The sequence below is a fragment of the Parambassis ranga genome, chromosome 15, assembly GCF_900634625.1.
Source record: "Parambassis ranga chromosome 15, fParRan2.1, whole genome shotgun sequence".
Classification (NCBI taxonomy): domain Eukaryota; kingdom Metazoa; phylum Chordata; class Actinopteri; family Ambassidae; genus Parambassis; species Parambassis ranga.
The window spans coordinates 19,937,485-19,964,104 of NC_041035.1; the positions used below are offsets into that span (position 1 = coordinate 19,937,485).

Here is a 26,620-nt window from a genome sequence, read left to right on the forward strand (position 1 = left end):
ATATATGTATATATATATATATATATATATATATATATGTATATATATATATATATATACCTATATATATATATATATACCTATATATATATATACACTCAACAAAAATATAAACGCAACACTTTTGTTTTTGCTCCCATGTTCCATGAGATGGACTTGAAGATCTAAACTTCATTCCAGATACACAATATTACCATTCCTCTCAAACATTGTTCACAAATCTGTCTAAATGTGTGATAGTGAGCACTTCTGCTTTGCTGAGATAATCCATCCCACCTCACAGGTGTGCCACATCAAGATGCTGATCTGACATCATGATTAGTGCACAGGTGTACCTCAAACTGCCCACAATAAAAGGCCACCCTGAAATGTGCATTTTGTTTCTGCTTTATTGGCGGTCTGGGGACTCAGAACCAGTCAGTATCTGGTGTGACCACCATTTGCCTCATGCAGTGCAACACATCTTCTTCGCATAGAGTTTATCAGATTGTCTATTGTGGCCTGTGGAATGTTGGTCCACTCCTCTTCAATGGCTGTGCGAAGTTGCTGGATATTAGTGGGAACTGGTGCACGCTGTCGTATACGCCGGTCAAGCACATCCCAAACATGTTCAATGGGTGACATGTCCGCTGAGTATGCTGGCCATGCAAGAACTGGGACATTTTCAGCTTCCAAGAATTGTGTACAGATCCTTGCAACATGGGGCCGTGCATTATCGTGCTGAAACATGAGGTGATGTTCATGGATGTATGGCACAACAATGGGCCTCAGGATCTCATCACGGTATCTCTGTGCATTCAAAATGCCATCAATAAAATGCACCTGTGTTCTTCGTGCCATCTGCCCTGAACAATGTAAACCGAGATTCATCCGTGAAGAGAACACCTCTCCAACGTGCTAGACGCCATCGAATGTGAGCATTTGCCCACTCAAGTCTGTTACGGCGACGATCTGGAGTCAGGTTAAGACCCCGATGAGGACGACGAGCATGCAGTTGAGCTTCCCTGAGACGGTTTCTGACAGTTTGTGCAGAAATTGTTTGGTTATGCAAACCAATTGTTTCAGCAGCTGTCTGAGTGGCTGGTCTCAGACGATCTCGGAGGTGAACCTGCTGGATGTGGAGGTCCTGGTGTGTGTGGTTACTCGTGGACTGCGGTTGTGAGGCCGGTTGGATGTACTGCCATATTCTCTGAAACACCTTTGGAGACGGCTTATGGTGGAGAAATGAACATTCAATGCACGAGCAACAGATCTGGTTGACATTCCTGCTGTCAGCATGCCAATTGCACGCTCCCTCAATGCTTGTGGCATCTGTGGCATTTTGCTGTGAGACAAAACTGCACATTTCAGGGTGGCCTTTTATTGTGGGCAGTTTGAGGTACACCTGTGCACTAATCATGATGTCAGATCAGCATCTTGATGTGGCACACCTGTGAGGTGGGATGGATTATCTCAGCAAAGCAGAAGTGCTCACTATCACACATTTAGACAGATTTGTGAACAATGTTTGAGAGGAATGGTAATATTGTGTATCTGGAATGAAGTTTAGATCTTCAAGTCCATCTCATGAAACATGGGAGCAAAAACAAAAGTGTTGCGTTTATATTTTTGTTGAGTGTATATATAGCTCTCATGGAGTGGACTAAAGACCAGGGTCCATGCAGGAGACCATCAGGTCTGGAGGAGAGAGAGACATAAAATATGAAAAAGAATGACATTCACTCATTTTCCCTCTGACTGTAACATTTTGCTGCAGTACCTTCTCCAGCCAGCAGGTGTCACAGCTGAGACTCCACACGAGACAGATCAATCCTGATTGTTTATGTGAGGGGTTTCTCACACACACACACACACACAGACGATGAGACACCTGCTCTGCAGCCTTCATCTGGAAGTGGCCGCAGCATGCGGCCCCCTGCAGGATGAGATCATCCGAGCGGCCCTGCTGCAGAGACGGACTGGTCCCGGGGTCAAGGACTGCTGTCACTTCTTCACTGTGGTTACTCACTAAAGAATGCACTCATGCACGTAACTCCCCCTGCATAACCTCTGCAGTGCTTCCTCTGATTTCCACTTTCATCACACGGGAAAGTTCCAGAAAGAACCCACAGACAAAGCAGACAGGGGACAGATGAAATCACCTTGGCCGGGGACAGACGCTTTGTAGTGCCACACTCCTGGACGGCTCATGTGCTGCCGGAGGCTGCAGTGTGCTTGAACTCCGGCTCCACCGATGCTGGCTGCCGCAGACAACCTGGAGGGAAGTCAGTGAGGGGACGAGGGTGGAAGGAAGAAGGACAGACAGGCAGACAGACACATGGAGGGGGGGTTAAAGATCAACAGCAGGGATTTTATTCGATGGGCTGTAAGTGGTTTTGTCTCCTCCGATAAAACGTGTGCAGGGATGGAAACAGTTGATGGTTTAGAGCCTAACAAACAGAAACATGTCAGAGTGGGAGGGGGGGCAGACAAACTAAGTGCATGCTTAACACTGTATCCATTTCATCACAACATGATTGAAATAGGCAGGGAATAGCAGTTCTGTCCAAATCCTCTTATCCGACTTAAAGCCATTAATCATTTCTGCCTCATGATGCAATTTTGGAACACCAGTGCTTTCTGTGTAACAGGTAGGCCCGTTGTTGGACCTTACACGGCTAATGCCGTTATGGCACGGCTGTGCAACCATCCAGCTGGGAGGGTGTTTGCTCCAGGCCCCTCTGGGACAGCGGTGGGGCAGCTAATCAGGAGTTCTTATAGCAAATTAGCTAAGGACGCATAATGTGATCAGTAATCCAAAGGATGTCAGCAAATACGTGGCCTTACCAAAAGTAAATGGACACCATGTGCAGTCTAGTTTTTAGTTGTAAAGGTGCAAATATTAATGCTGCAGTCTATTAGATCTGCAGCTGATGATTGTTTGCATTATTGATTGATCATGTAAACCAGTGGAAAATGTCCGGAAAATTCTTCGAATTCTTTGACTTTAGAGCAGATCATGAGGATTTAGATGAGAGAACTTTGTGTGTTTGTCTGCACAAAAGACGTTTAAAGTCGTCCTACTTTACTTTGGCGGGGAAAAACTGACCTCAAGGCCACCTGACACCTGACCTCAGCAGCCTTCATCAGACCTTACACAGGGAGCCAGTACGCCACATATCATGGCCGGCTGTCCACATACTTTTGACCATATAGTGTGACATGGCGAGCGTGCAGAAAGCACAAGTACGTCTGCATTGTGGAGGTTTTTACTGAGTCAGAAACTGATAGCGTAGCTTAGCATTAGCATTCTAGCACATTAAATAAGTTCATTTCACCACAGAAAAGACATGTTTACTGCAATTAGGTGGAGGAATGTGTGTTTATCTGCAATCAAGTGGAAGAAACACACACTGCTGTAATGTCTAACATACAGATTACAGTATACAAACTCTCCCCTCACACACAGAGGTTCAGACCCACGTTCGAGCAGGTGCGTCCGATGTATGGGCCTTTTCACGACCAGCTCCATGACGCACAGACACACAGCCATTCTTTGCCGTGAAAGGTGATCCGCCCACCCGACATGGAACCAGCAGGTGCATTACAAATCCTCATTCATTAGTCATGGCGTCCGTGTCTTTCAGTTACACAGGTAAACATCTTCTCATATTTGTCGCCAACACGTTATCCCTCACATTAATTTTGTGTGTCTGTGCCTGTGAAAAAAAAAGCTGCTGTGGTTCATAGAATGATTGTGCGACACACACCACACAGACGTGAAAACCGAACCGACCCACAAGTTTCTTTTTCTTTCTTAATTCGATGCTAACTGCTATCAGCAGGAGTGATGTTACAGGCAGGGGGGGTGACATTAATGAAGATGGAGGGCTGACTTCAGCTGAACCGAAGCGACCTTTGACCCTCCACTGTCAAAGAAATGAAAGCTGCCGTTTCATAAAAAACGCTCCGAGTCGACTGATAAGGAGGCATTATGTGTTACATATTCACAGAGCTGATAAGAGGGAACATAATAGCAGCAGTGCCTGAGCAGCGCTTCCAGTGTGTGTGGATTAAAAAAAAAAAAAACACTGAGTGACGAGAGCACCAAACATCCATAATGCAAACATACTGTATTGTCCTGTGTGTGTTGTGATTTAAGCCGTACGTCATGGAGCTTGGTTTCAGGTTTTATAGACCATTAAGTAACGTCTCCTGGGCTCCGGTACGACCTATCCATATTAACCTCCACCCTACAGCCACCTTTGACCCGGAGCAGGTCCTCGGAGACCTCTGGGATCATTGAGAGGCGTGTCATCCACCAACCGCCAACTGCTGATTCTGCATATTGGATGAAGTGCGGCTATAGGAACAGGAGAACAAAGAAGGGATGTATCAGATTCTGAAATATTTATGACTACAACGGTAAAGCGCCACGATACATCCGACATGCTGCACACTGGGGCCGGTGGTAGCGCTCGATCAATGGCTGCATTCCATTCGTGTTGTCTCTAAACTGTTTAGTATGTCGGAAAAAGACCCAGCACGTCCCAGGATGTCAGACCGCCAAAAAAGGAACCAGGATGTTCTGCTATGTCATAGTGCACAACCTAGCATACCCAGAATCCTCTGCTCAGTCACATGACTACACAACAGACAAGTATCTTAGGAGCCAACAGCAGCCATGTGGTGACATCACTACGTGTCATATTTGTGTATTTACTGCTGTAATATGTGCTACAAGTAGACAGAATGAACACAGATGCCAAAAGTACCAGGATGTTCTTACCCACAATCCTCTATGTCACGTGACAGAGCTGCTGAGAGAGAGAGAGAGAGAGTTAATATGGTTATTTGTGAGTTCAAGCCGCCATCTTGTGATGTCATAGTGGGTCCCCATGTTCCATTCGTACTTACGCAACAATATGTTGATTTAGATTGCCGCTGCAAAGGGAGGGAGTATAGAAACTGGAATGAGGCCTCTCTGCGCAAAGGATTGTGGGTAGCAAATGCCACAAATGCACTTTCGACACTTTTTTTTGCGTGTTAAACAGTGAGGACGTATGACAACTGCTGCAGAAGAACAGGTGGTGTGTAGACTAATATGTAGCATCAGCTAGCATGGAATGTCTTTTGACATTTTACATTTCTGTCATTAGCGTGGATAATGCATAGCATGTGCTAACGTTTCGGCGTGGTGCGTACTGTCCAGCTCGGTGTGTGTGTGTGTGTGTGTGTGAGCAGAGGAAACGCGTCTTCCTCCACACTCCACTCATTCACACATGCATGAGCTGATCTGTTTCTTGTGACAGATTTGGGCCTCTGTGCCGCCACCTTTGGCATTACATAATCTGCAGAGAAAAACAGATTTAAAAAATGAAAAGAATCCAATATGCTGTAGATTACAGGGAGAAAGCCGGGCCGATCACGTGCAGCTCACTGTGGGTTCCTTCGATCTGCGAGGCTCTGCTGATGTGTGACATCTAATAATAAGAGAGAGCTGGGAGGAAGTGGCGATGGAGGTATGTGGTGGTGAGGAAGGTGGGGTGGAGGGGCTGTTTTGGGACATGGAGATTCTAGTACATTCTCTTCAAAATTCTTCTCTGTCCACCCTCCTCTTCCTCCTCCTCCTCCTCCACCTGCTTGCCAGGCAGAGACAGGTGGTCACTGGGAGACAAGAGGAGCAGTCAGGCATAAGCAATCAGGCTATCAGATACTCCCATCCACACCAGCACAGCACAGTCATCTGACAGCAACGCCAGACACAACGCAACACTTCCGCCCTAAATGAAACATCACATACAATCAAACAAAAATCAAAAAGGAAGTAAAGAACACAAACTGGGTCAGTAACAGTGTCCTCTCCTGGCAGCTAATTACTTATCAGAACCCTCTCTCTCCCTGAAGATGATGCCCATATGTATGCTGGGCCTGTCCGCCATGCCCGCGCCGCCGCTTGAACTGGGATGTCTACGGACGGGATGCAGCGGCAGCGCAGACCATGGGAGTGACGCATTGCAGGTACAAACGCACCAATCAGAGAGCGCGATTTCTCTCCGCTACGTCTGGTGACCCATCACACAGTAGCAGAAAGTATTCATGCGCCGTGATGTAGACCGCCAGCGATTCGCGATATGGTTTCTAATATGAGCGACAAAACATCCACATTAATCCCATGCGGCTGTTTCAGGCGTTTCTTGCTTTTGTTGAACGTCTAATGATTGATTCGAATGTGTTTTTTTTTATTGATTTCAGTGACTAAGGAAAAGGGAAGTCGGCGGAGTGATATCACGGGGAGGAGGAGTTTAGCAGAGCCGTTAAAGGCGAGTCCAGTTGCCTTCGTCTCAGTGTGTTCGTAGAGATTGTCACTTTCGTTCAGGCTCATTCGGCTTTGGTTTATTAACGGATTTTGTCGAGCACCGGCCGCTACAACTACACCTACACCGAAATGGTAAGAACGAATACAAATACCAGATTATTATTTTTTTATTTTTAATTGTATACATCGATCATAGAGACGTCTTCAGAAGCTGGAAGCAGCGTTATTACCGCAGTGTTGGCTGATTATATGACAGCCTGCTAGTTGCTAGGTAGTGCTGCGTTCTAGACAACACTGAATGGGTGTTGTAATCCATTGTGACAGACGTTAGCGTAGTTCCAGTTAAAAACACGTATAGTGATGATGTGAGTGTTTTTTTTTTTACGGAAGTCCAGCGGTGTTTTAGGGGCAGCGTCCCGCCTAGTGATGGACTCTGATTTAAACAAATAATGTATTCCTTCTAAAGGCGCGCAGTGCTGCTCCTGAGCCGGTCCATAACCGCAGCTAGCTTACTAAAGCGTGTTCCCAGTTAGCATTTGCCGCCAAATTGCACCCCATTCATTGTCTATTACGTATTCATAAGCGGCTCTGACGGTCCGGGCATGCGGGGACTTATACTCCGGTATTTGTGCCTTCCTTCAAAGTAAAAATTGTTGGCTAACCGTTGTGTAGTTGCTGTCATAGCTAATCCCCTATAAGCTGCAGGGAGATGTGTATGTAACAACGTAAATACATGTGTTGCTCCTTGTGTGTGTTAATTCTTCCAGCTTATAATGTCCTCGTTGTGTGTTCTTTCAGGCTGATCAGCTTACAGAGGAGCAGATCGCTGGTAAGACATCGCTGCATTGATCTTCTACTTTCCTCAGAGTGGCCTGCGTTATGGATCCTTGCATCCCGTGCAGTGGATTTATACTTTTGCCTTTTAAGGCATTCCACAGGGCGGCCTGCCGGTCATAAAACAGGAATGAAAGAAATGGCTGTTGCTTACTGGCTCTGGAACGCTGAAGGGACTCCCTCATGGAAAACTTTGCATTTTCCTGGTTGCCATGTAATAAATGATGTAATCTGGAAGGGCTGTGTGTTCTTGTGAGGTGTTGGCAGCCACCTTTTTACTTCTGCGCATGATGTGTCCTTTGCCCTGGGTGTGTGTGTGTGTGTACTCGTCAGATGGAATGCTACAGAACAATGGCTGTACATGGGTTTGGTACAGGTTGTTTCTTAGATGACATACTGTAGTGTGAACTGTCTCACGTTGCTGTTAGTATGGCACAGAGACACCGGTGCTAACGGTAAAGCATGCAGCTCTAAATAAAGTTGTAGTAGTTTCCTGTCTGTTTAGTTCTCAGGTTTCACAATGCAGCTGTATTTCAGTGTGACGTAATGCAGTTTTTTTTTTGAGTGTTACTTTATGTGTGCTCTGTTGACTTGGTGAGAGTCACAGAGGAATCGGATCCCCTTGATGTTTCCTGCAGGCTGTTTCCTCATAACACAATGGGTGTTGCCCTGTGTGTATGTGTGACCCTGCAAATGGCAGGGCAGGTTGTAGTTTTTTTGTGTTACACTGACAAGCTGCTGCATGCCACTACACATTGGCCACTGGCCTCATCACGCTTGATGACTGTGTCATTGTTCCTCACGGCTCCACCGAGCTGCACAGGCTGTCATTTGTTGCTGATGTCGCCTGTCTCTGCCCTGCTGCTCAGTCTCGTCCTTGTTTAGCCAGAAACCACTGCAGTATGAACTGAAAACAGAAACGCGCATCAGTATGCTGTTGCTAGTTTATAACGGAAACATGAATGATGTAATACCCTCTTGAGTGTAGTGCTAATTTAGGGCTTAGATGAGGATGTGTTTGTGACATGGGTTGCTGATATTTATGTAAATTTGTAATCTTCAGATTTTGCAGTCTGGCATCTTAAGGATCCCTTCTATTTTTTTTTATTTATCCAGAGTTCAAAGAGGCCTTTTCACTCTTTGATAAGGATGGAGATGGCACCATCACCACCAAAGAGCTGGGCACAGTTATGCGCTCTCTAGGCCAGAACCCCACAGAGGCAGAGCTGCAGGACATGATCAATGAAGTGGACGCTGATGGTGAGAACTCTGAATAAACCTGGCAGATACACACAGACTGTGACTGCGCTGGATGTCACTTCCTCATCAAAATCTTTTTTTTTTTTTTGTCTTCAGGAAATGGAACGATAGACTTTCCAGAGTTCCTGACCATGATGGCCAGGAAGATGAAGGACACAGACAGCGAAGAGGAGATCAGAGAAGCATTCCGTGTCTTTGACAAGGTAAAGGCTGCCTGCAGTAACAAACACACGCAGACTCGTTGAAACCTCTCACTCACTGACTGACTGTACTCTTCAGGACGGCAATGGTTACATCAGTGCTGCTGAGCTCCGCCACGTGATGACAAACCTCGGAGAGAAGCTGACTGATGAAGAGGTGGATGAGATGATCAGAGAAGCAGACATTGACGGAGACGGACAGGTCAACTATGAGGGTAAGAACCTGCTGTGGTGTTTTATTTCTGACGTTTGGTTCGCTCCTTAAACACGGTTTGAGCTACAACATTTTTTTTGTTTTTTTTCCTCCCGCAGAGTTCGTACAAATGATGACGGCGAAGTGAAGGCCTTGTACAGATTTCGTATATAATTTGCCTTTTCTTTGTGTAATTTATCTGTAAAATCTTAATAGCCCCCATTCGTCCCTGCCCCTTCTGCTGTCCAAAGGAACTGCATGTAAACTGCATAGGCTCTTGTCCCCATGTCCCTTTCTTTTGCTGTCATGGTGTTTTGGAGTGACGGAACGGTCATACAACCAGATGCCCGTGGAGGCCCCTGGGAGCCGGAGAGCCTCGAATCTTCCTGTCTTGTGTGCTCGGGGCCCCTCCACGCATGGCGACATTAGAAACCTGTCAGCTGGTTGTCACTTGGCAACACTGTTGGCATGGAAACGATGTAGAGGAGTTTAAACTCTGCATGGACTACGGACAAAGTATATATATGGAAATCTCTCAGCATTGCACTACTGCAAAAAAATGACACGGGTGTATCTCCTAGGTACTCGTACAAACTCTTTTTGTATCTGCTGTTCTATATACCAGAAAATGACTAATCTTATCAATGCTTTTTAATGTTTTACTCACAACTTTTTCTTTCCTTTTTATTTTTTAATGACCTCCGGTCATGCCTCAAATAATCCATTCCAAGTTGTATATTTTTGTTTTCCAATAAAAGTTACAATCTACCCAGATTTGGAAATTGTCTTGTTTTCTCGGTAATAATGGATCCTTGAGTTTGTATACCCTGTAATAATTCCCATTTTTGTATCGAGGACACTGAGGATGCTCCGGGTTTTGATATGATCTTTTTCCTTTTTTTTTTTTCTTGTTGCTTAGAACACGTGAAATGTTTACCAGTTCACAATGCCCCCCCCCCACACCCATGTTAAATTCCAAAAGCACTGAGGAGCATCAGCCAATGCCTCTTAATGTTCAGATCAGACCTGCACTGAGTGGGATCAAAGGCTTCTATTCTGAAGCGCCCACAGTGGTGCTCCACATCAGATCAGCCTTGTACTGTCCAGCTCCCCCACCCCTGGCTACATCATAGGCCATGTGTTGTCTGCTACTGTTGGCACAGCAGGATGTAGAAGCTGACTGCCTCATGTCTTACTTGGCATAACTCCCCCCCCAACAAACACAATCACGAGGTGCGGGTGATGGAGCGCACATCAGAAACATGGTGTAAATAGAGGTGTACCTGTTAATTCTTTTTGTTATTTTCTGACTGAGTTTGTTACAGTAGCTTGCAGAGATACTAAGTTTGTTATTTTGATGAATGACAAAATAAAGCTCTATTGTGGACCTCAGCTTTGACTCCCTGCCTCAGTTTGTGTTGTTTTTTTAAAGACTCTTTTGTGTGTCCTGTGGGAGCAGTGTGGGCTGTTTATGGCTTGATCAGTCATGCATATTTTGGCAGTGCTTATTTAGAGCATTACTGAACGCGCAATAAATGTAATTCCATTCTGTTTTATTTCATCTCGTGTTAAATGAAGCTAAAAAAAGAGCAGATTGTTCCTTCAGCAGCGCAGCACACAGACACACTTCAGGTGTGAATGAATGACACCGGCGGCTCTCATCCCATCAAAACCAATTATCACAAGACTTAAAAAAACTCAACTTGCAGCTGAAGTGTCATCACAGCCTGCTTATAAAAAGCTGTTAATCACACACGGAGCAGCTCCTGCTGCACTCCTGTTTGGTCCAGTGTAGCTCTGAATGTATGGATCTGTGTGTACTTTCAGGTAACTTCTGATGTGTACACTCCAATAATGGAGACGCATCAGGACACTGATGGCTGCCTGCAGCATGCATGCAGTCATGGTGTCGGACTCTGAGTCAAACTGGAGTCTAAGTTTAGCTCTCCAGCAGGCCAGCTCCTTGAAAAATTGATCCACAGTGGAGTCGCTGCTATAGTAACAGTGGCAGGTTTAATGGCGGTCAGGTGTCACCGGAGCTCCTGTTCAGCAGGTGCTGCAGGATGCGTCCATGTGGAGTCATGTCAGGTGGCAGCAGGACAGATAAGGTAAGACCCTCCACAGTGTTAGTGTGTTAGCAGGTAGCAGGAGTCCACTGAGTGCTCGTCTTTTTACCTGCAGGGCAATGACGAGCAGGCGGACCTGTGCGGCCGCGGCAGCTGGTGGTTGGGGACCCTGAAAGTAGGTGTCGTACTGCAGAGAGGAGGGGCTGCTGCACTGCACAGTGCGACTACACCTAACTGTGCAAAGGCCCATTCACAGCCACCATATGTGGGGCGGTTTGGGTCCACATGATTTGACTAATGGACTGATTCTGGTCAGTCGCAGCGCTCTGTGGTCCATCTCTGGTCTGGACACTGTGTGGATTAATATTAATCTGATAAAAAAAAATCTAATAATTCTGGCTCAAAACCTCAAATTAAAGGGATAAACCACCACAAATTTATGACAAAAACGAAAAAAAAATGGGAAAAAAAACACCCTCCAAATTCAAAAAGGGGAAAAACATGAAAGATTTATGAGAAAAACGTGCTAATGTATGAGAAAAAACACAAATTTGCTCAAATACATTTAGAAAAATGTAGAAAAAAATGTACAAGAAACCTAAAAAGTAACAAAAGTAATGATGAGACTCTTCCAGGACACGCCCAGCCCGGGAGTCTATCACATCCGAGACTTCATCGAGGAAGCTGAGCTGAACCCTGTGAGGAGGACCTACGGGTTCAAAGGCGTGGGCAGAAAAGCTCAGACTCTGGGTGTACGTAAGGGCGACCTGCTGCTGCCCGGGGCGTACGGCTACACCAGCTCCACCCAGGAGGTCCTGGCCCGCCGGGCGACGTACTCTTTCAAGAGCTGCCCGCGGCCCGAAGCCGCTGTCGAAGACAAGGTGGGGTTCAGACATGCATGTTTTATATTGTGTCTGTCAGCCTCCAGCCCAGTGCATTCTGGGTGTTTCCTCATGTTTTTGATGACATCATCTTGTCATTGGTTAAAGTACAGTAGGTGTTCTTCAAAGCGCTGCGGCATCACAGGCGGCGCCGCCGGCAGCGTGAACCGACGGTGATGCTGTCACATGAGTGTAAACACTTCTTTATCTCTGTTCCCCGCGCCAGCACATAAACACTTCGCCGTGCCACTACGATGTGACAGCACAGCCAGCGGAGAAGACTCGCTGCAAGTAAGCTCTCCAGCAAACAGCCTCTGTGTGACTGTCAGATCACAGCGAGCAGGCGGCCTCCATCCTCTCATCTCCTCACAGCTCAAAGATGGAGGAACAATCAGCACCCTGCTCTCCTCTGATCATGCCCCCCCCCCTCTCCTGTTCTTGCAGGCATGTGATGTTTCGGTCGACTGTGCAGCGGATCAGCTTTCCACCTGTAAGTATCTGGTCACCAAAGCCAGTTATTAGGACCATTCAGTCTTTCCACTGCCCACAAAAAGGCTTCATTACAATATACTTTCAAAAGGTTTTGGTTACCAGCTGTGACCTAATGTGTATCTGGTGTATGTGCTGTACACGAGCTGGTTATGACAACCGCAGGGGTCACGGAAAACTGATCCCAGCAGGCTGTCTGATTGTATCATTTGACCTATTAGAGGGCCTGTTATGGTGGAGCAGCAGCAGCAGCAGCGGTCGCGGCGCCGGCAGACCAGTCCGCTGTGCCTCATGTTGCAGCCGCCGCGCTCTGTCCGTGCTGGCAGCTGATGGATATTTGAGCAGCGCTGGCAGCTGCAGAGTGTTGACAGAGAAGGAAAGGTGCTAAGAAACCCCGAGGGTGTCATTACTGCGCAGTCAGGAGCAGTTTTCTGCTGTTAGTGGTGGCAAAGCGAAGGGGGGGGGTCAAAGGTCAAACAGACACACAAGTCCTGCAGATAATAGACCCCGTTCACACTAGGGAAATCAATCCAGCTAGGATTGGATATATCTGGATAGATCTCAAGCCACCTCTCGGAGGTCCGGGTCGCGTACAAAAGCCGTATGTAAAAAACCATCGAACTACGACAGCTTTGCCCCGAGTTTATTTTCCACAGGGCTACAAAGGAATAAACTGCTTTTTGAACTGAAAAAAATTAAGGAACTAGTGACACGGGACGGCGCCACCTAGTGGTTTGGAGGACAACAGAGAAGCCGAGATAAACTGGATTGAGCGCGGACACATGAGTGTGATAGCCAGATTTGTAAATAGGTCTGAATGTATCCAGTTCGATCTGGATTCAATCCTACTCTAGCTGGACTGACTTTCTCCGGTGTGAACGGGGCCTAAGTTAACGGCTGACACGACTCAGGCGGCACATCGTTTAAAACGCTACTGTAACTTCCAAGTGTTGGTCATACATGCTGTACCTTGTTGTTTTTTCAGGACAGTCTAGGCTACATTATGTCATGATTTCATATAATAATACATGCACATTCTTTATATTAGCCGTCATATCAGGGAACAAACAGAAGAACAAAATATGATACATGTTCCCATTTTTCCCTGATTTGAGTATTTCTGCGTCCTAGGGCCGATGTGTCCCAGATTTACATGTTGTTCATTGGCATGATAAACAACATCACAGAGCCTCTTTACATTAAAGTCACAATCATAGAAACTCTCACTGCTGGATCACACACACACAATCATTATCTTTACACTGGCTGCATGCTAACAGCTGAAACAGCATCAGATGGATGCCATCAGTGTCACCAGAGGAGGAACCCTCATGTCATACATGGAGCCACGGCCTCCTCAGGTGTTTCTGGGTTGCATGCATCTGTTGTTGTGAGTTACATCAAAGAAAGGTGAAGTCATGAGCACTGACTCACTTCTGGAGCCAGCCTCGAGTGGCCAGTGGAGGAACTGCAGTTTTGACACCTCCACGTGGTTTAATGCAGCAGCCTCCGGGACTCAGACATGAAGCCAATGTGAAAGTGTTAAAAACTACAGTTCATGCTGCAGCCACTAGGGGCTAACAACATGGAATGCAGGACATTCATGAGTGTAGCATCATGCTAACTAAAGAGAGAGCTGGTAGAACCTGGTAATGAGGGAACAGCCTCCCAAACAGCGACGTCATCATGACATCATGAAGGGTTTTCTGGTGCTTTAACGGTGCACTCGTTAGCGTTTAAAAGCTTCGTGGACGTGGGTGTGCCTTTTACCTCCACCACCCAGGAGAGCCGTTCTAATCCCACCACCAACACGCTGTGCCAGAGCAGAAAGTAGGCCAGCTGCTGTGGCTCACACACGCTGCTGTCCACACACTCCGGTCAAACACACCTGCAGTAGCACCGCTGGGAGCATCAGGCAGGTGCAGCCGCAGAGGAGGTGGTGGTGGTGGTGGTGGTGGGATCACAGGGGATCAGGTGAACTGGCAGCAGGGATCAAGTGGCATGTAATGGTAGCAGCCTTAAAGGAGCAGAGGGGGAGGAGGAGGAAGAGGAAGACAGCATCCTGACTGTCAGAGCCGGGCTGGTCCTCTGTTCAGGGCCACAGTTTTATGTCTGGGGAGGAGGCTGCAGGAGGGGTGATGCTATTTCTGCATGGCACGCCGCTGGTGATGACCAGTATGTGTGTTAGTGGGTAAGAAGAAAGGAGAAGTGAAAGGCAAAGGGAGGGAGAGGCTGACAGAACCTGAGCACACTGAGCACGCTCAAACCAGAGACCTGCTGGCAGAGGCTGAAAGGTGACCTGATGGATCAGAGCCGACCTCCAAAATGTCACGACGGCTGATTTACACTGAGTTTGCTAACTGTCGGCTAGTTTTGTTCAAGAACAGTGCAGTTCCAGTTAGCATCCTACGAGATAAGCTAACACTCTGATGCCCAAAGGGCTGATATATGCTAGCAGCAGCTAGCTGTAAACCAGCTAACACTCCTGTCTCATGGAGGGATCTGAAGTTAGCATGTAACCAGCTAGCTGCAGCCATTACATTAGCTAAACTTAACATTGAATGCTAAAGCTAACATGTGAGCATCAGTGTACAAACACAAATATGGCTCCTTTTGGGCAGAAAGTGTTTTAATGGTCATCTAGAGAAGAAGAAGACACAACAGCATCCATGTTTGTAGCTATGCTAACCCCCGTCTTTTGGATTGTTGCAGAAAATATACCGGTTTTGTTGAACTGAGCAGGATAATTGTAAAACATATCAAAACGTTTACAGTTTTTATGTTTAAAACCATAAGTAAAAAGCTAATGCTACGCTACTGCAAACTACAAAGTGCAACATCTGTAGTCGGAAGGCCATTTTAGCCACTTGTTAGCATTTAGCCTCCTTAAAGATGCAGGAGGTGCTAACATGCTAACATGTTTTCATGTCACCTGACCCGTGTGTCACTAATCATGACTGCTCTGCAACATATCGATGATCATCAGTCAATACTCGCTGTCATTTCTCACCACCTTAGAAAGAGGGACCGGCTCCGGGGCTCTACCACCCACAGACCAGACCGCCTGTAGGCATCACTTCCTGCTTCAGATCCACACTGCCTCGACTCCACGCCGTGCACTCGGTGAGTTCACCGACCCTCCTGTGGGAAAACACACGACAGCATTAAGACTATGAGTGAAGTAAAAGTGCATCTGAGGCATGTTCACATTTGATTTATTGATGGTTTTTATCATACTTTTAATGGAAATTCATCTAATTTCAAAGAGATTAGTGATGATTGGGATTATTCCCGTAATAAAATGGAACACCACACGATTATGTAACAGGATACGGCACAGAAAGCGAACGTCGGTCAGATAAGGAGGAGACGCAGATAAGCACAGATGGTTCCAGCCCGCCATGCAATGTTTCTCCTGTTGTTAGCGCTGTGTGTGTGTGTGTGTGTTCACAGAAGACCCCCGGACCTGGAGCTTATGAACCCTGGTGGAAGTCGTCTCAGTACGGGGGCCACAGGCCGCTGATTTAGCCACATTACTTCATTTCCCAGCATGCCTGTCTTACATCTGAAATAAACCATGAAGAGAACCTGTGTGAGCGCTCGCTCTGATTTCTTGGACCGGTGTTTATCTGCATGTCAGAGAGGGATTTCGTGGTCTGCCAACAACATAATCAGCTACATTGGTTGTGTTCAAATCGCTTTAGTGACGCCGGCCAGGGAAGCAGAATGATCTTATCTGCAACAAAGGGTACTTCATTCCACTTAACTACATGTTCCCGGCATGGCTCTCTCTCCCTTCATCTCCTCCCGCCCTCTTTGTTGGCAGTCAGGCTGCTCTGCCTCTCTACTATCTCTGCCCTGCGATGCACTCAGGAGGAGGAGGAATGCTGCTCAGCCATGCATCACATGCACATAGCTTAGTGTGGCATGCTGCACCCTCAGATAACACGGTCAGTGTTAGGAGGGGGGGGCAAGGTACTGCTACACAATAAAACAGCTATTCTTATCGCTAACCACTCTGCATGGCCGCGCGTTTAGTTTGAGGAGACAGAAGTCACTTTTACATGGAGGATCGTGCAGGTGTAGACGCTGACAGCAGCAGGATGTGCAGACACACCATGCAGATGTGTTAGGAGCAGGATTCAGGGGTGTGTTAAGGGGTTCTCTGCTTAATCCAAGGATTAAAACCCACTTCACCGAGCTTTATTTCAGTGTCGTATTGATTTTATAGCATGAATAATAACACATTTAGCGACGCTTAATGGCATTAAAAACAATGATATAGCTGATTTTTTGGGCAGGAGAGTGTAAATGGACAGATGATCTCTCAGCATGTCTTAATAACTGGAGCAGAAATGGCTGCTGTGTCTTTATCTTTACTGGCTGCACGTTAATAATGTTTACTTGATTGTACGCTAATGACTATATGCTAGTTTTAGACTATAATGTAATGTTTAGCTAATGTAGCTGGTTTTAGCATGCTAACTTCTATGCTAGCTACAATCATCTTCATGATAGTATGAAGCTGCTTGGATGAGCAGCGAAGCGTCTTCAGGAAATCTCTACAAGTCCAGACGCCTCGCTCGACTCGTCCCACCTGAGTGGCTGCTGGTGGTACCGTGTGACCTGAAGCGTCAAATGGAATCTCTCACATGTCATGACAGGAGTGTTTTCATTGGAAGCCTCGCAGAACGTTATCACAGCACATCTACTGTAATCGCAGCGTGCAGTGGTCCTTCAGTTTCTGAAGGAACACCACCCCTCTGGAGGCTGAACCTCTGTACCCACTGCTTCTGAGCACATATGTGAGGATATATTCTGCCTGTGGTCAAGGCACCAAGCCCCCAGTAATCTCTCCCACCCATGCTGGGCCCATCTCCACAGTCCAGCACTGATCTCTGACACATGCCTCATACTGACGACTTAACACCCTCCATCCTCCGCTGCCTGCTGTGGCCACAGGCACGGCGAGGTGCCCGCTCCTCCCTTGTCAATCAAAGCTTGCGCGTCGTAGACACACATTACTTCAAAGCTTGCGCACGCGGCGGCACAATGCCGCCAATGCACACGCAGGCACGCACCCCTGATCCTCCGCGTTTTAAAAACACACCTGCAAACCTGCTAACATGTGCGTGCGTACACTGACTTCTGAGGCCCTGCGGGGCCATAACTGGGTCATTGTGTGCATATTATTAAAGAAATATACATATTATTGATTATTAAAGATGATCACAGAGGCCTGGAGGCTCCTTACACCTCCATCCTATTCTGAGAGCACTTCCTGGTTCACTGGAACTGTGTTAGTCAAAGGTCATGAGAACATCTGGTGTCGGAGAGGGTTGCACAGCCGGCCCAAACATCCACTCCACTGTCCGAGAACAGCTTAATGAGATCAGGTCAACATTCAGGAAGCAACATGAGAAGAACCTGCGAATAAATCTGTGTTTCTGGAGGTGACCCTGCTGCTCAGCTGGAGCCCAGGATGTCAAATTAACCGCTAACTCGGAGAAAATGTGACGCCAAGAATGTCGGCTTATCCCACACCGGAGTGGGACGACGGAGTGGGTGCCGCCTCACAGTGACAGCGAGCTGAACTAAAAATGGCCGCCAGGCATCAGAGATGCCCCCACCCGAGGAAGCTTCACCCCGAGGGTCGGACAGAGAGGAGGAGGGTTCAGAGGTGCTGCTCACTCCTGTCCTCTGTAAGTCCAGGTCATGTTCGCTCTCATCACCTCAGCCCACGCTGAGGGCCATGACTGACCACCTAAGGAATTCAGCGGGCAGTGTGACACACCGCCAGGTGTCCCTTTACCCCCCCCCACCCCCGCTGCACCCCCCACCTCCTCAAACCTCTGACAGACGCACTGGAGCGACATCACGCTTCTATTAAATTACATTTAAAAGTTTAATCAGCTCCAATGGGCGACTGTTAGCGAACAAGGGAGGTCATTGTTTAAGTGGGTAATGGTGCTGGCAGTGCCGCAGTGTGTGTGTGTGTGTGTGTGTGTGTGTGTGTGTGCTGGAGGGCTATCAGGTGAGTGGGGAGTGACTGATGGGAGAGAGAGCGCTGCTGGCTGGTGGAGGATAAAGCAGCCGTTATTCTGCAGGAACACAGGCCGCAGTCTGTCTGAAAACACAGACATTTGTTCAGTTTTTAAAGGGTTAAAGCCACAGTTTGACCCTTTGTTACACAGAATCATTTGAAAAAGGTGGGAAAACACTGACTGGATGGACCATCTGCCTGCCAACCAATCACATCGCTCCACTGCTTCTGACCAGAACAGACGATAAAGAAGCTTTATCAGCGCCAACATGGCGACCACTGAGCATCAAGCGTTCACATCATGTGCGATTCAAAAGCTTCAGAGACAGCTTGTCTGAGTATTTCTAAGAATTAACCCTTCACCTTCAGGCGCCTCACAGCACTGCCGCCGCCACGCTGATCTGAGCTGGAGCGTGTTCCTCCTCAGGGAAGATGAGCTATGTGCACCATCATTTTATTAATAAATGAGATTATGGAACCACATCTGATCCTCATAACCTCCGCCGCACCCCTCACCCAGCCGTGACTCCGTCCCCGGCCTTGTTTGGACATCACAATGATGGTTTATGGTTTCCTTCTTGGCATCGCCCGGCTCCTGACCTCCACGCACCCCTGCAGGGTTTGGCATCGACACACAACCGCCTACATGGCCTGAATACCAGGTGCACACACAGACACAAACACACACAGACACACACACACAGGCACACACACAAAGACAGACACACACAGACAACACAACTCACTCAAGAGAGCTCAACCATAATCCATAATAATTTATCAGTATTTGATCCAGTATCACTGTAAAAAATGATCATTAACACGTAACAAATGATTACTTGCTAATGATCATCTAGTCTAGTTACTAGTTACTACTTATTACTAGTCTAGTAGTAGTCATAGTAGTCTAATGAAGTGTGTGTGTGTGTGTGTGTGTGTGAAGGAAACATGTCCAGTGTGTTACCTGAAAACGTAAGACCTGTTGCTAACTAGCACCACACCCTCATATCTCACGCACACACACACACTCAGTGTGAGAGAGCGTAACCAGAGCAACAAGCATGGGTGCTCTGACATCACGATGACGCACACACAAAAACGTATGCATGTACATTATGTGTGTGTGTGTGTGTGTGTGTGTGTAATGTTTCACTCCTTCCCCTCTGGGATTAGACCATTCATCTCCTGGAGTCCCTGTGTAGGTGTCTCACACGGCGCTAATGAGGAGAGGATGGAGCGAGGGAGAGCTGGCGAACCAGGAGGGAAAAAGTAAAAATAGATTTTTTTGTTCGGACGGCAGAGAAGAGGCGACAGTGATCGATAAGTTCTGTGCCAAAAAAGAATCGAAGTATTGATGAATGAGAGGTTTTCCTGCTGGGAGCGATGGGAGCGTGGGCAACGGTGGAGGTTTTAAAAAAGACAGAGAAGGCAGGGATTAGTGCTTGTAGCCCTGCAGGGAGGGTAAGAAACAGGATGTGTGTGTGTGTGTGTGTGTTTTGCTGACAGCAGAGGCAGGGACTCTTCCCATAACACAATTCAATTTACAGTAGCCTGAGACATTGATTATCTCTGGCTTCTACCTCACATGGTAACAGCAGACATCAAACAGACACTGTCAAGCCTGCAGAACCACACAACTGGGGCATTATCTGCCTTTCACTCTGTGTGTGTGTGTTGTTCAGCAGACCAGATATCTCTCTGCTTCCCCAGTTACTCAAACAAGGGGATGGCTGCTAGGCAACCAAGCCACATCACATCACATCAGGCAAGCTGGGAGAGAGAGAGAGAGAGAGAGAAGGAGGAGGAGGAGGAGGAGGGAGGCAGAAAACTGTGCTGGCAGTATTACATAAGCCGGCAGCCCAGTCCCACTGCTCACATTAATGTGGTTAGGCACTCGGAAGTGATGTCCATTAGTCACAAGTGACAAGGCAGGTGAAGACGCGGCATCCAGCAGTGATTTTAAAAAGCCATTGTTGTTTTTGTTGTTAGAGTAATATGAACAGATGAGTCACACACACAAACACACACACGCCTACCGTACAAACAGAACAAACAGAACAGGGACTGATAACACCCCAGAGGGATCATTTAAAACAAACACACATGCATGAAGATACACAGCATAAAAACACACGATGATGCCATATGGAATGATGGATGCGTCTTGTAGAAAATACATGAGTGTCTGTGTGTGTGTGTGTGTGTGTGTGTGTGTGTGTGTGTGCATAAAAGATCTGTCAAACATACTTCACTGGCTGACATACAGTTGCAGAGAAGCTTTGGCTCCGCCCACTCCACTCTATACATTCAAGATGTAACCAGCACATCTCTGCCGCCGGATTATTACAGAACAGTAGTTCCTTTCTACAAAGACCTCTGTCACTGATCAATTATTAATTCATTAAATAAAACAGAAAAAAACATGTTTCAACCCACTGAAGGTCACACAAGAGCACGGACACCAGCCTTGCATTAGTCTGTGTGGTGAGGCTGAGAAATTAAACCAGCATAAGAAGAACCTGCAGTTCCTTTTCCGGCCTATAGGGGGGGTCTGACTGCAGAAGTGAGTTAATTCTTCATAGACCTCCATGTTAAAATGTCTAACTCACAGACTGGCTTCAGCTGATGTCTGTATGACGACTGAAGGACTGGGGCATCACACACTGACCACCTGCACCTGATGAGGGACCACAGACTACAGGACGCGTCAAACTGTCACCACGGCGATAATCAGCATCAATTTGTTGTTTGCCAACCGCCAACGTTTAACGAAGAAAAAGATCCATGTTTGGATCAAGTCATGGAGGAGTCGATGGTTGTTTTGATATTGCCTCTACTTCCTGTTGTCTTTCTTTTTCTTTTTTTTCATTGGCTGTTGGCATCACATGTTTCTGGGTCACACACTAACTGATTTTAGAGAACGAGTGCAGACTGGTGCAAGATGGCGGCGGTCAGGTGGTCAAATCAGCTCTGTGATGTCACAGATCCTTCATCTTTATTTACGGTCTATACTTCCTGCCCGTCGTAAAAAATGTTGTTACAGCAGAGCTCTTGCACACTAGCCATATTTTCAACCGGGAGACCAGTTCAGTGAGGTTTAGGGACTCATTTTATAGGGGTATGTTGCCATGGTTACAGCGCTCGTCCCTTATGCCAATCCTGCTGATAAAGGACCTCCACTGAGGTCTAACAGACTGTTGTCATTGGAAACCGTAGCCAAAATGCTACGTTTAGCATTTAGCTGACCTCGGATCCATGTGTGGCATGGAAGCTAGCCTGGCAGGAGGCTATGTGCTAAGCTAACCTAGCATTAGCTTCATTTTTATTAATGGCTGTAACAGCAGGCTGGTGTCAATTGTCTCGCGTCCCACTCAGCAGGAAAGCAAACCGACCAGCAGTCCAGCGCTTAATAACCCACAGCGGGAGCTCTCAGAGCTCTCTGGGGATGACAGTGAAGGGCCGGATGGGGCAGGACGCCTCCAGCTCCAAGGCCGTCAGGAAGCAGTCGGGGGCCTGGCTGGAGTCCCGAGACTGTAGCGCTTCTCCCAGGCTGCTCCACGCTTCGTGGGAGATGCTGTGGACCTGAACGGCGTCGCGCAGAACCTTCTCACCCAGGTGGACGCGGCCGCTTTTCACCAGCAGGCGGCCCTGCAGAGGAAGAAATGCGAATTATCTCCGGGCTTTTAAAATGATGTCAGAAATGTGAAAATAGGATTTATTTCCGCTCACAAACCAGACAGGGATTTAGGTGGTTTTTAGGAGTTTCATTTTAGCATTTTAAAACTGAATTAACCTCAGTTAGGGGCTAAAAGTTGACCTATGGCACGCTGATGTTAACAATACAGAACAGAGAATGTAACTTCAGAACCTCGTCCCCACTGTGTTTTTTTATCCTAAATATCAACCATTAAAGCATTTTTACTGCATGATAAGATCAAGTAAGCAGATGGTGGCTTTTTGGATTATAATGCCTGAAAAAAAAGAAAAACAAGCACAACAACTGACTGAGCTACATTTTCACCAGAGTCAACTGGGATTGTACAACTGAGGGCAGAAAATCCAGGAATGATGAGATTAGGAGCAGAAAGATCATGCAGTGTGTTAGGAGGCGGGTGCACACAAAGGCTCACAGACACACACACACAAATGAAAGCTGATGCTGTGTTTAGGGTCTGCTAGAAGGAGGCCCTGTGCACAGATCCACAGCAGCGCCGATGATTTCCCACAACGTGGCCTCATTTTTTAGACCAGTAAACGGTTTTTGTGCCTCCAGGTGAAGGGAAACACGCCCAGTTTGACTGGTCCTGCTTATTTAATGTAAACAGAATGACACTCTGCTCCGTCACAGGGCAGTCAGAGTGTTTGTGTTCCCTGCGGTTAAAGGGAAAGTTCACAGATTCTGAAGCAGCTTTGTAGCATCATTGACCAGCATCTGCTTCCACAAGTTCCACATACTTGTCCTGGACTCCACAGTTTAACCCACTGTGCAGGAGGGCAATGCAGAGCTGCCTGGTACCAGGCGGGGACAGCTGGGCCACACGTGGACATGATCCCCAAAAGAAACAGGAAGAGACAGCCAAACAGACGCAGCGAGTCAGAGGTTTAACCTCACTTTAATGCCTCAGATTAGCAGCAGCAAGCCGCCCAGTGCATTCTGGGTGTTGAAGTTTGGAGTACTGCAGCCCTTTTTTGTGCATCTGCGGCACAGATTATCTTCACCTCTCTACTTTATAGACGCTCAAAATTACAAATCTACAGAAGCACGAACCAAGCATCACAAAGTGTTGATGTGGAGCGGCGTGCTGCGTGTTTACTGCCTCAGTGTGTGTGTGTGTGTGCGTGTGTGTGTGTCTTCACTGTGTGGATGTAATGTAGACACTGTGTGCATGAGGCAAGAGGAGCTGAGGGAGGACGGAGCGAAGTGTGGATACACACTGCATGGTTAGGGCTGTGTAAAAGACAGAAGAACATTATCTGTTGTCACCATGTTAGAGGTCATGTGTGTGTGTGTGTGTCTGTGTGTGTGTGTCATTTTGTTTTTGGAGCTCGGCTCAGTTTGACTCGGGCAGAAAAGGGCGTCACGCAACTGACCAACTGAATGGAGTCACACACATCAACACACATATACATACACAGCACAGTGTCACATGCACACACAAGGTGACAGGCAGCTTGCACAATATCACCCCCTCCCTCACTTTGACTATCAGTTACACACACACACACACACACACACACACACACACACACACCACAGCTGGCCTGAGGTCAGACAGACGAGTCTTGTTATGCAGTCTCTGCTCACAAGCTTCAGATTAATTGGGCTGAAATTCACAAAACTGTCTAGGGGCTCTGATGCAACTTTCTATAGACACACACGTGCACACACACACACACACTCTTTGTCTCCCGCTCCCTCTCTCTCTCTCTCTTTCTTCCTTCTTCCTCACTGCTGCGATGAGGAAAACACAGAGGAACAACAAAACTCTTGGGTACACAGAAAGCTTGTCACAGGATGTACACACAGCTTTGCAAGTCTGTGTGTGTGTGAGAGTGTGTGTGTATGTGTGACGTTATGTATTCCTTACTGCCAGGTTCGGCCATTTGTTGCACACACACACACACACACACACACACACACTTCCATCTGTACGTTGTGTCAGTTATGGTGGTAACCATGGAAAAGTTGATGCTTCTACATCAGCAGCTTGATCAAATAAACACTACTGTGTATACTCTATAAACACAGGAGCAAAAGCCACACACACACACACACACACACACACACACACACACATTGCCATTAGAACATTTAACGAAATATTTGAACAATTTCTAAAATGAGAATAAAATAGTTACGGATCATAAAACTGCAGGAACTCTCTGTGCTTCAGTCACAGCTGTGAAGAATGAAAACTAGTGTTCCCCGATCACACATAAACGTTGCCATGGCGACACACTTTCTCCCTCTCTGCACCTGGATTATGTCACCCATATATTTATGAATAATGACTGTCGCCATGTTGGCATGTTGTCTTGAGTCCACCTCAACTCCTGTTAAATCAAAATACAGACAAACAGGCGGAGCTGAGGTGGAACCAGGAAGCCAGGATAATGGTCCGTCCATCCGTCCAACCACCCATCCGTCCATCCACCCACCCATACATCCATCCACCCATACATCCATCCACCCATCCATCCATCCACCCATCCATCTATCCATCCGTCCATCCATCCATCCATCCATCCACCCGTCTGTCCATCCGTCTGTCCATCCACCCATCCATCCATCCATCCATCCATCTATCCATCCGTCCACCCATCCATCCATCCACCCATCCATCTATCCATCCATCCATCCACCCATACATCCATCCATCCATCCACCCATCCATCTATCCATCCATCCATCCATCCACCCATCTGTCCATCCGTCTGTCCATCCACCCATCCATCCATCCATCCATCCATCTATCCATCCATCCATCCATCCACCCATCCATCCATCCACCCATCCATCTATCCATCCATCCATCCACCCATACATCCATCCATCCATCCACCCATCCATCTATCCATCCATCCATCCATCCACCCATCTGTCCATCCATCTGTCCATCCACCCATCCATCCATCCATCCTTTTTCTTCCACTTCCCTGGGGACAGCAGCCTAAGCGGTCAAACACAGACCTCTCTCCATTATGTCCTGGGTCTGCCCCAGGGCCTCCTCCTTGTGGCGCCCAGGGGGGCCATTCTGAACAGGAGCCTGAACCAGCTCAACTGGTCCCTCTCAATGTGGAGGAGCAACAACCTACACTGATCTCGTCCTGATGACTGAGCTCCTCTCGCCCTATCTTTGGCTTTTGCCTCAGCTCTTTCTTCACTATAGTGGACCTTAGGCTGCCCAAATCCATCTGTTGACTTCACACTCCCTGTTCCCTCAGTCATGAACAAGACCCTGAGATACTTCCCCACTGGAGGCAGTAACTCGCTCCTGATCCTGAGAGGACATTCCTCCCCTTTCTGGCTTAAGACCAAGGTGGCTCTGCTTCACTTTCAGCTATACAGAATGTTGGCACATCTGGATCGTCTAGTTTGTCCTGAAATAAGGGTCAGCATGTATAGTGAGGACTTAAAAGTTAAGAGGCTGAGAGTGAAGATGTTGAGAGTACCCTGACAACAGCCTGCAGGGTCACACGGGTTCAAGCCTGAGGAGTCAGACCGGATGCCTGAACCACCTCAACTGGTTCCTCTCAGGTGAGTTATGTAAAAGACCTGTGAACCTTGTCCCAGGCTGTAAACATGTTTATTCCTGTTGTAAAGTTTCTCTCTAACATGGAGGTCTGTGGGGACTGACTCACTTCCTGTTGGTACATTAAGCTGTCATTAAAGTGGAGGTTGAAGCAGCCCCAGCTCACCTCGCCTGCCTGGGATTGCAGGTTCAGGTGGAGGCTGTGCTCTGGGTTCAGACGGAGGGCAGCAGGCCACTGTGTTACCCTGCATGTAGATGTGCAGAGCCTGCAGGGGTTCCACAGATGGTTACTGGGTGACATAACAGCCCGCCTCTGGCTGTCAAATTGCATTATTGTGGACATCATGGAGCCGAACACACACACACACACACACACACACACACACTGAAGTGTAATTAAAGCATTTCACCCTGATTTTTGTCTTCCGGTTTGTCTGGTCAGATCTGTGGGCAGCAGCAGACTGCAGCTCTAAATTTAGCCGTCTCTGCAGCATCTACACGGCGCTGATGGTTTAAATCACACAGTGTGTGTGTGTGTTTGAGTCCTGTAACCTGCTCACACTCTGCTCACACTGTTTGAAAGCTTTCATCTGTCTTTATACTGAAGCTGGAGCTCCCAGCACAACTTTGAGATAATAAAGAAGTTATCTAATAAATATCCCACGTGTCTCTGTATGAAATATGAGCATCATCAGCAAAGAACAAAAACTCATTTCCACAATCAATCCCATAATCAAATCTCAGTCGGGTGTGTGTGTGTGTTTGTTTGTTTGAGACATCCTTTTTCATTTTCGCCTTCATCTTGCTGACGAAGAAGAGGGTGAGGATGCTCTTAATTAAATGTTTTGTGTTGCTTCTTTAAAAGTTTGTGCCGAGTTGAGTTGGCTCTGAGGACGGAAGAAAGGCACCACTGCCCACTTGCTCCGTTTGGCTCCGCTCGGCTCAGTTGTACTTAAATGGCACGACAAGAAGCAAACCTGTGCTGCCAAGCCCGATGGGATCAGCCGAGGTAACACTGGAGGCAGATGGCCGGGCGTAATTAAAGAAAAACCCACAGATAGCAGTTTTATTAGTGCCATGCCAGAAACATTTTAAAGGCTTGA

At 47.3% G+C, this 26,620-nt stretch overlaps 3 protein-coding genes across 3 annotated transcripts in view; 2 read left to right on the top strand and 1 right to left on the bottom strand.

Moving 5' to 3' along the window:
- The first annotated feature begins 6,292 nt into the window (after nt 1-6,292).
- Nucleotides 6,293-9,559, top strand: calm2a (calmodulin 2a (phosphorylase kinase, delta)). The gene is made up of 6 exons (XM_028422971.1): nt 6,293-6,430; nt 7,097-7,127; nt 8,249-8,392; nt 8,489-8,595; nt 8,672-8,807; nt 8,905-9,559. The coding sequence occupies exons 1-6, from the start codon at nt 6,428-6,430 to the stop codon at nt 8,931-8,933; spliced, it is 450 nt and encodes a 149-aa protein (XP_028278772.1). The 5' UTR covers nt 6,293-6,427; the 3' UTR covers nt 8,934-9,559.
- A 1,307-nt stretch (nt 9,560-10,866) lies between these two features.
- stpg4 (sperm-tail PG-rich repeat containing 4) lies at nt 10,867-15,749 on the top strand. The gene is made up of 7 exons (XM_028424054.1): nt 10,867-10,893; nt 10,967-11,026; nt 11,487-11,732; nt 11,959-12,023; nt 12,177-12,222; nt 15,240-15,344; nt 15,675-15,749. The coding sequence occupies exons 1-7, from the start codon at nt 10,867-10,869 to the stop codon at nt 15,747-15,749; spliced, it is 624 nt and encodes a 207-aa protein (XP_028279855.1).
- A 4,469-nt stretch (nt 15,750-20,218) lies between these two features.
- Nucleotides 20,219-26,620, bottom strand: part of ttc7a (tetratricopeptide repeat domain 7A) — a 34,553-nt gene continuing 28,151 nt past the window's right edge. The window contains exon 21 of the mRNA XM_028423956.1: nt 20,219-21,912. Coding sequence (XP_028279757.1) covers nt 21,694-21,912 — 219 coding nt within the window. The 3' untranslated portion in view covers nt 20,219-21,693. The remainder of the gene's footprint in view (nt 21,913-26,620) is intronic.

Excerpts from the sequence above, each read along its gene's own strand:
- stpg4 (XM_028424054.1), top strand. The coding sequence starts at position 10,867 with ATGTCAGGTGGCAGCAGGACAGATAAG. Across the intron at positions 10,894-10,966 it reads GTGGCAGCAGGACAGATAAG|GGCAATGACGAGCAGGCGGA; the intron begins GTAAGACCCTCC and ends TTTTACCTGCAG. Across the intron at positions 12,223-15,239 it reads AGCGGATCAGCTTTCCACCT|AAAGAGGGACCGGCTCCGGG; the intron begins GTAAGTATCTGG and ends TCACCACCTTAG.
- calm2a (XM_028422971.1), top strand. Across the intron at positions 8,393-8,488 it reads CAATGAAGTGGACGCTGATG|GAAATGGAACGATAGACTTT; the intron begins GTGAGAACTCTG and ends TTTTGTCTTCAG. Across the intron at positions 8,596-8,671 it reads CATTCCGTGTCTTTGACAAG|GACGGCAATGGTTACATCAG; the intron begins GTAAAGGCTGCC and ends TGTACTCTTCAG.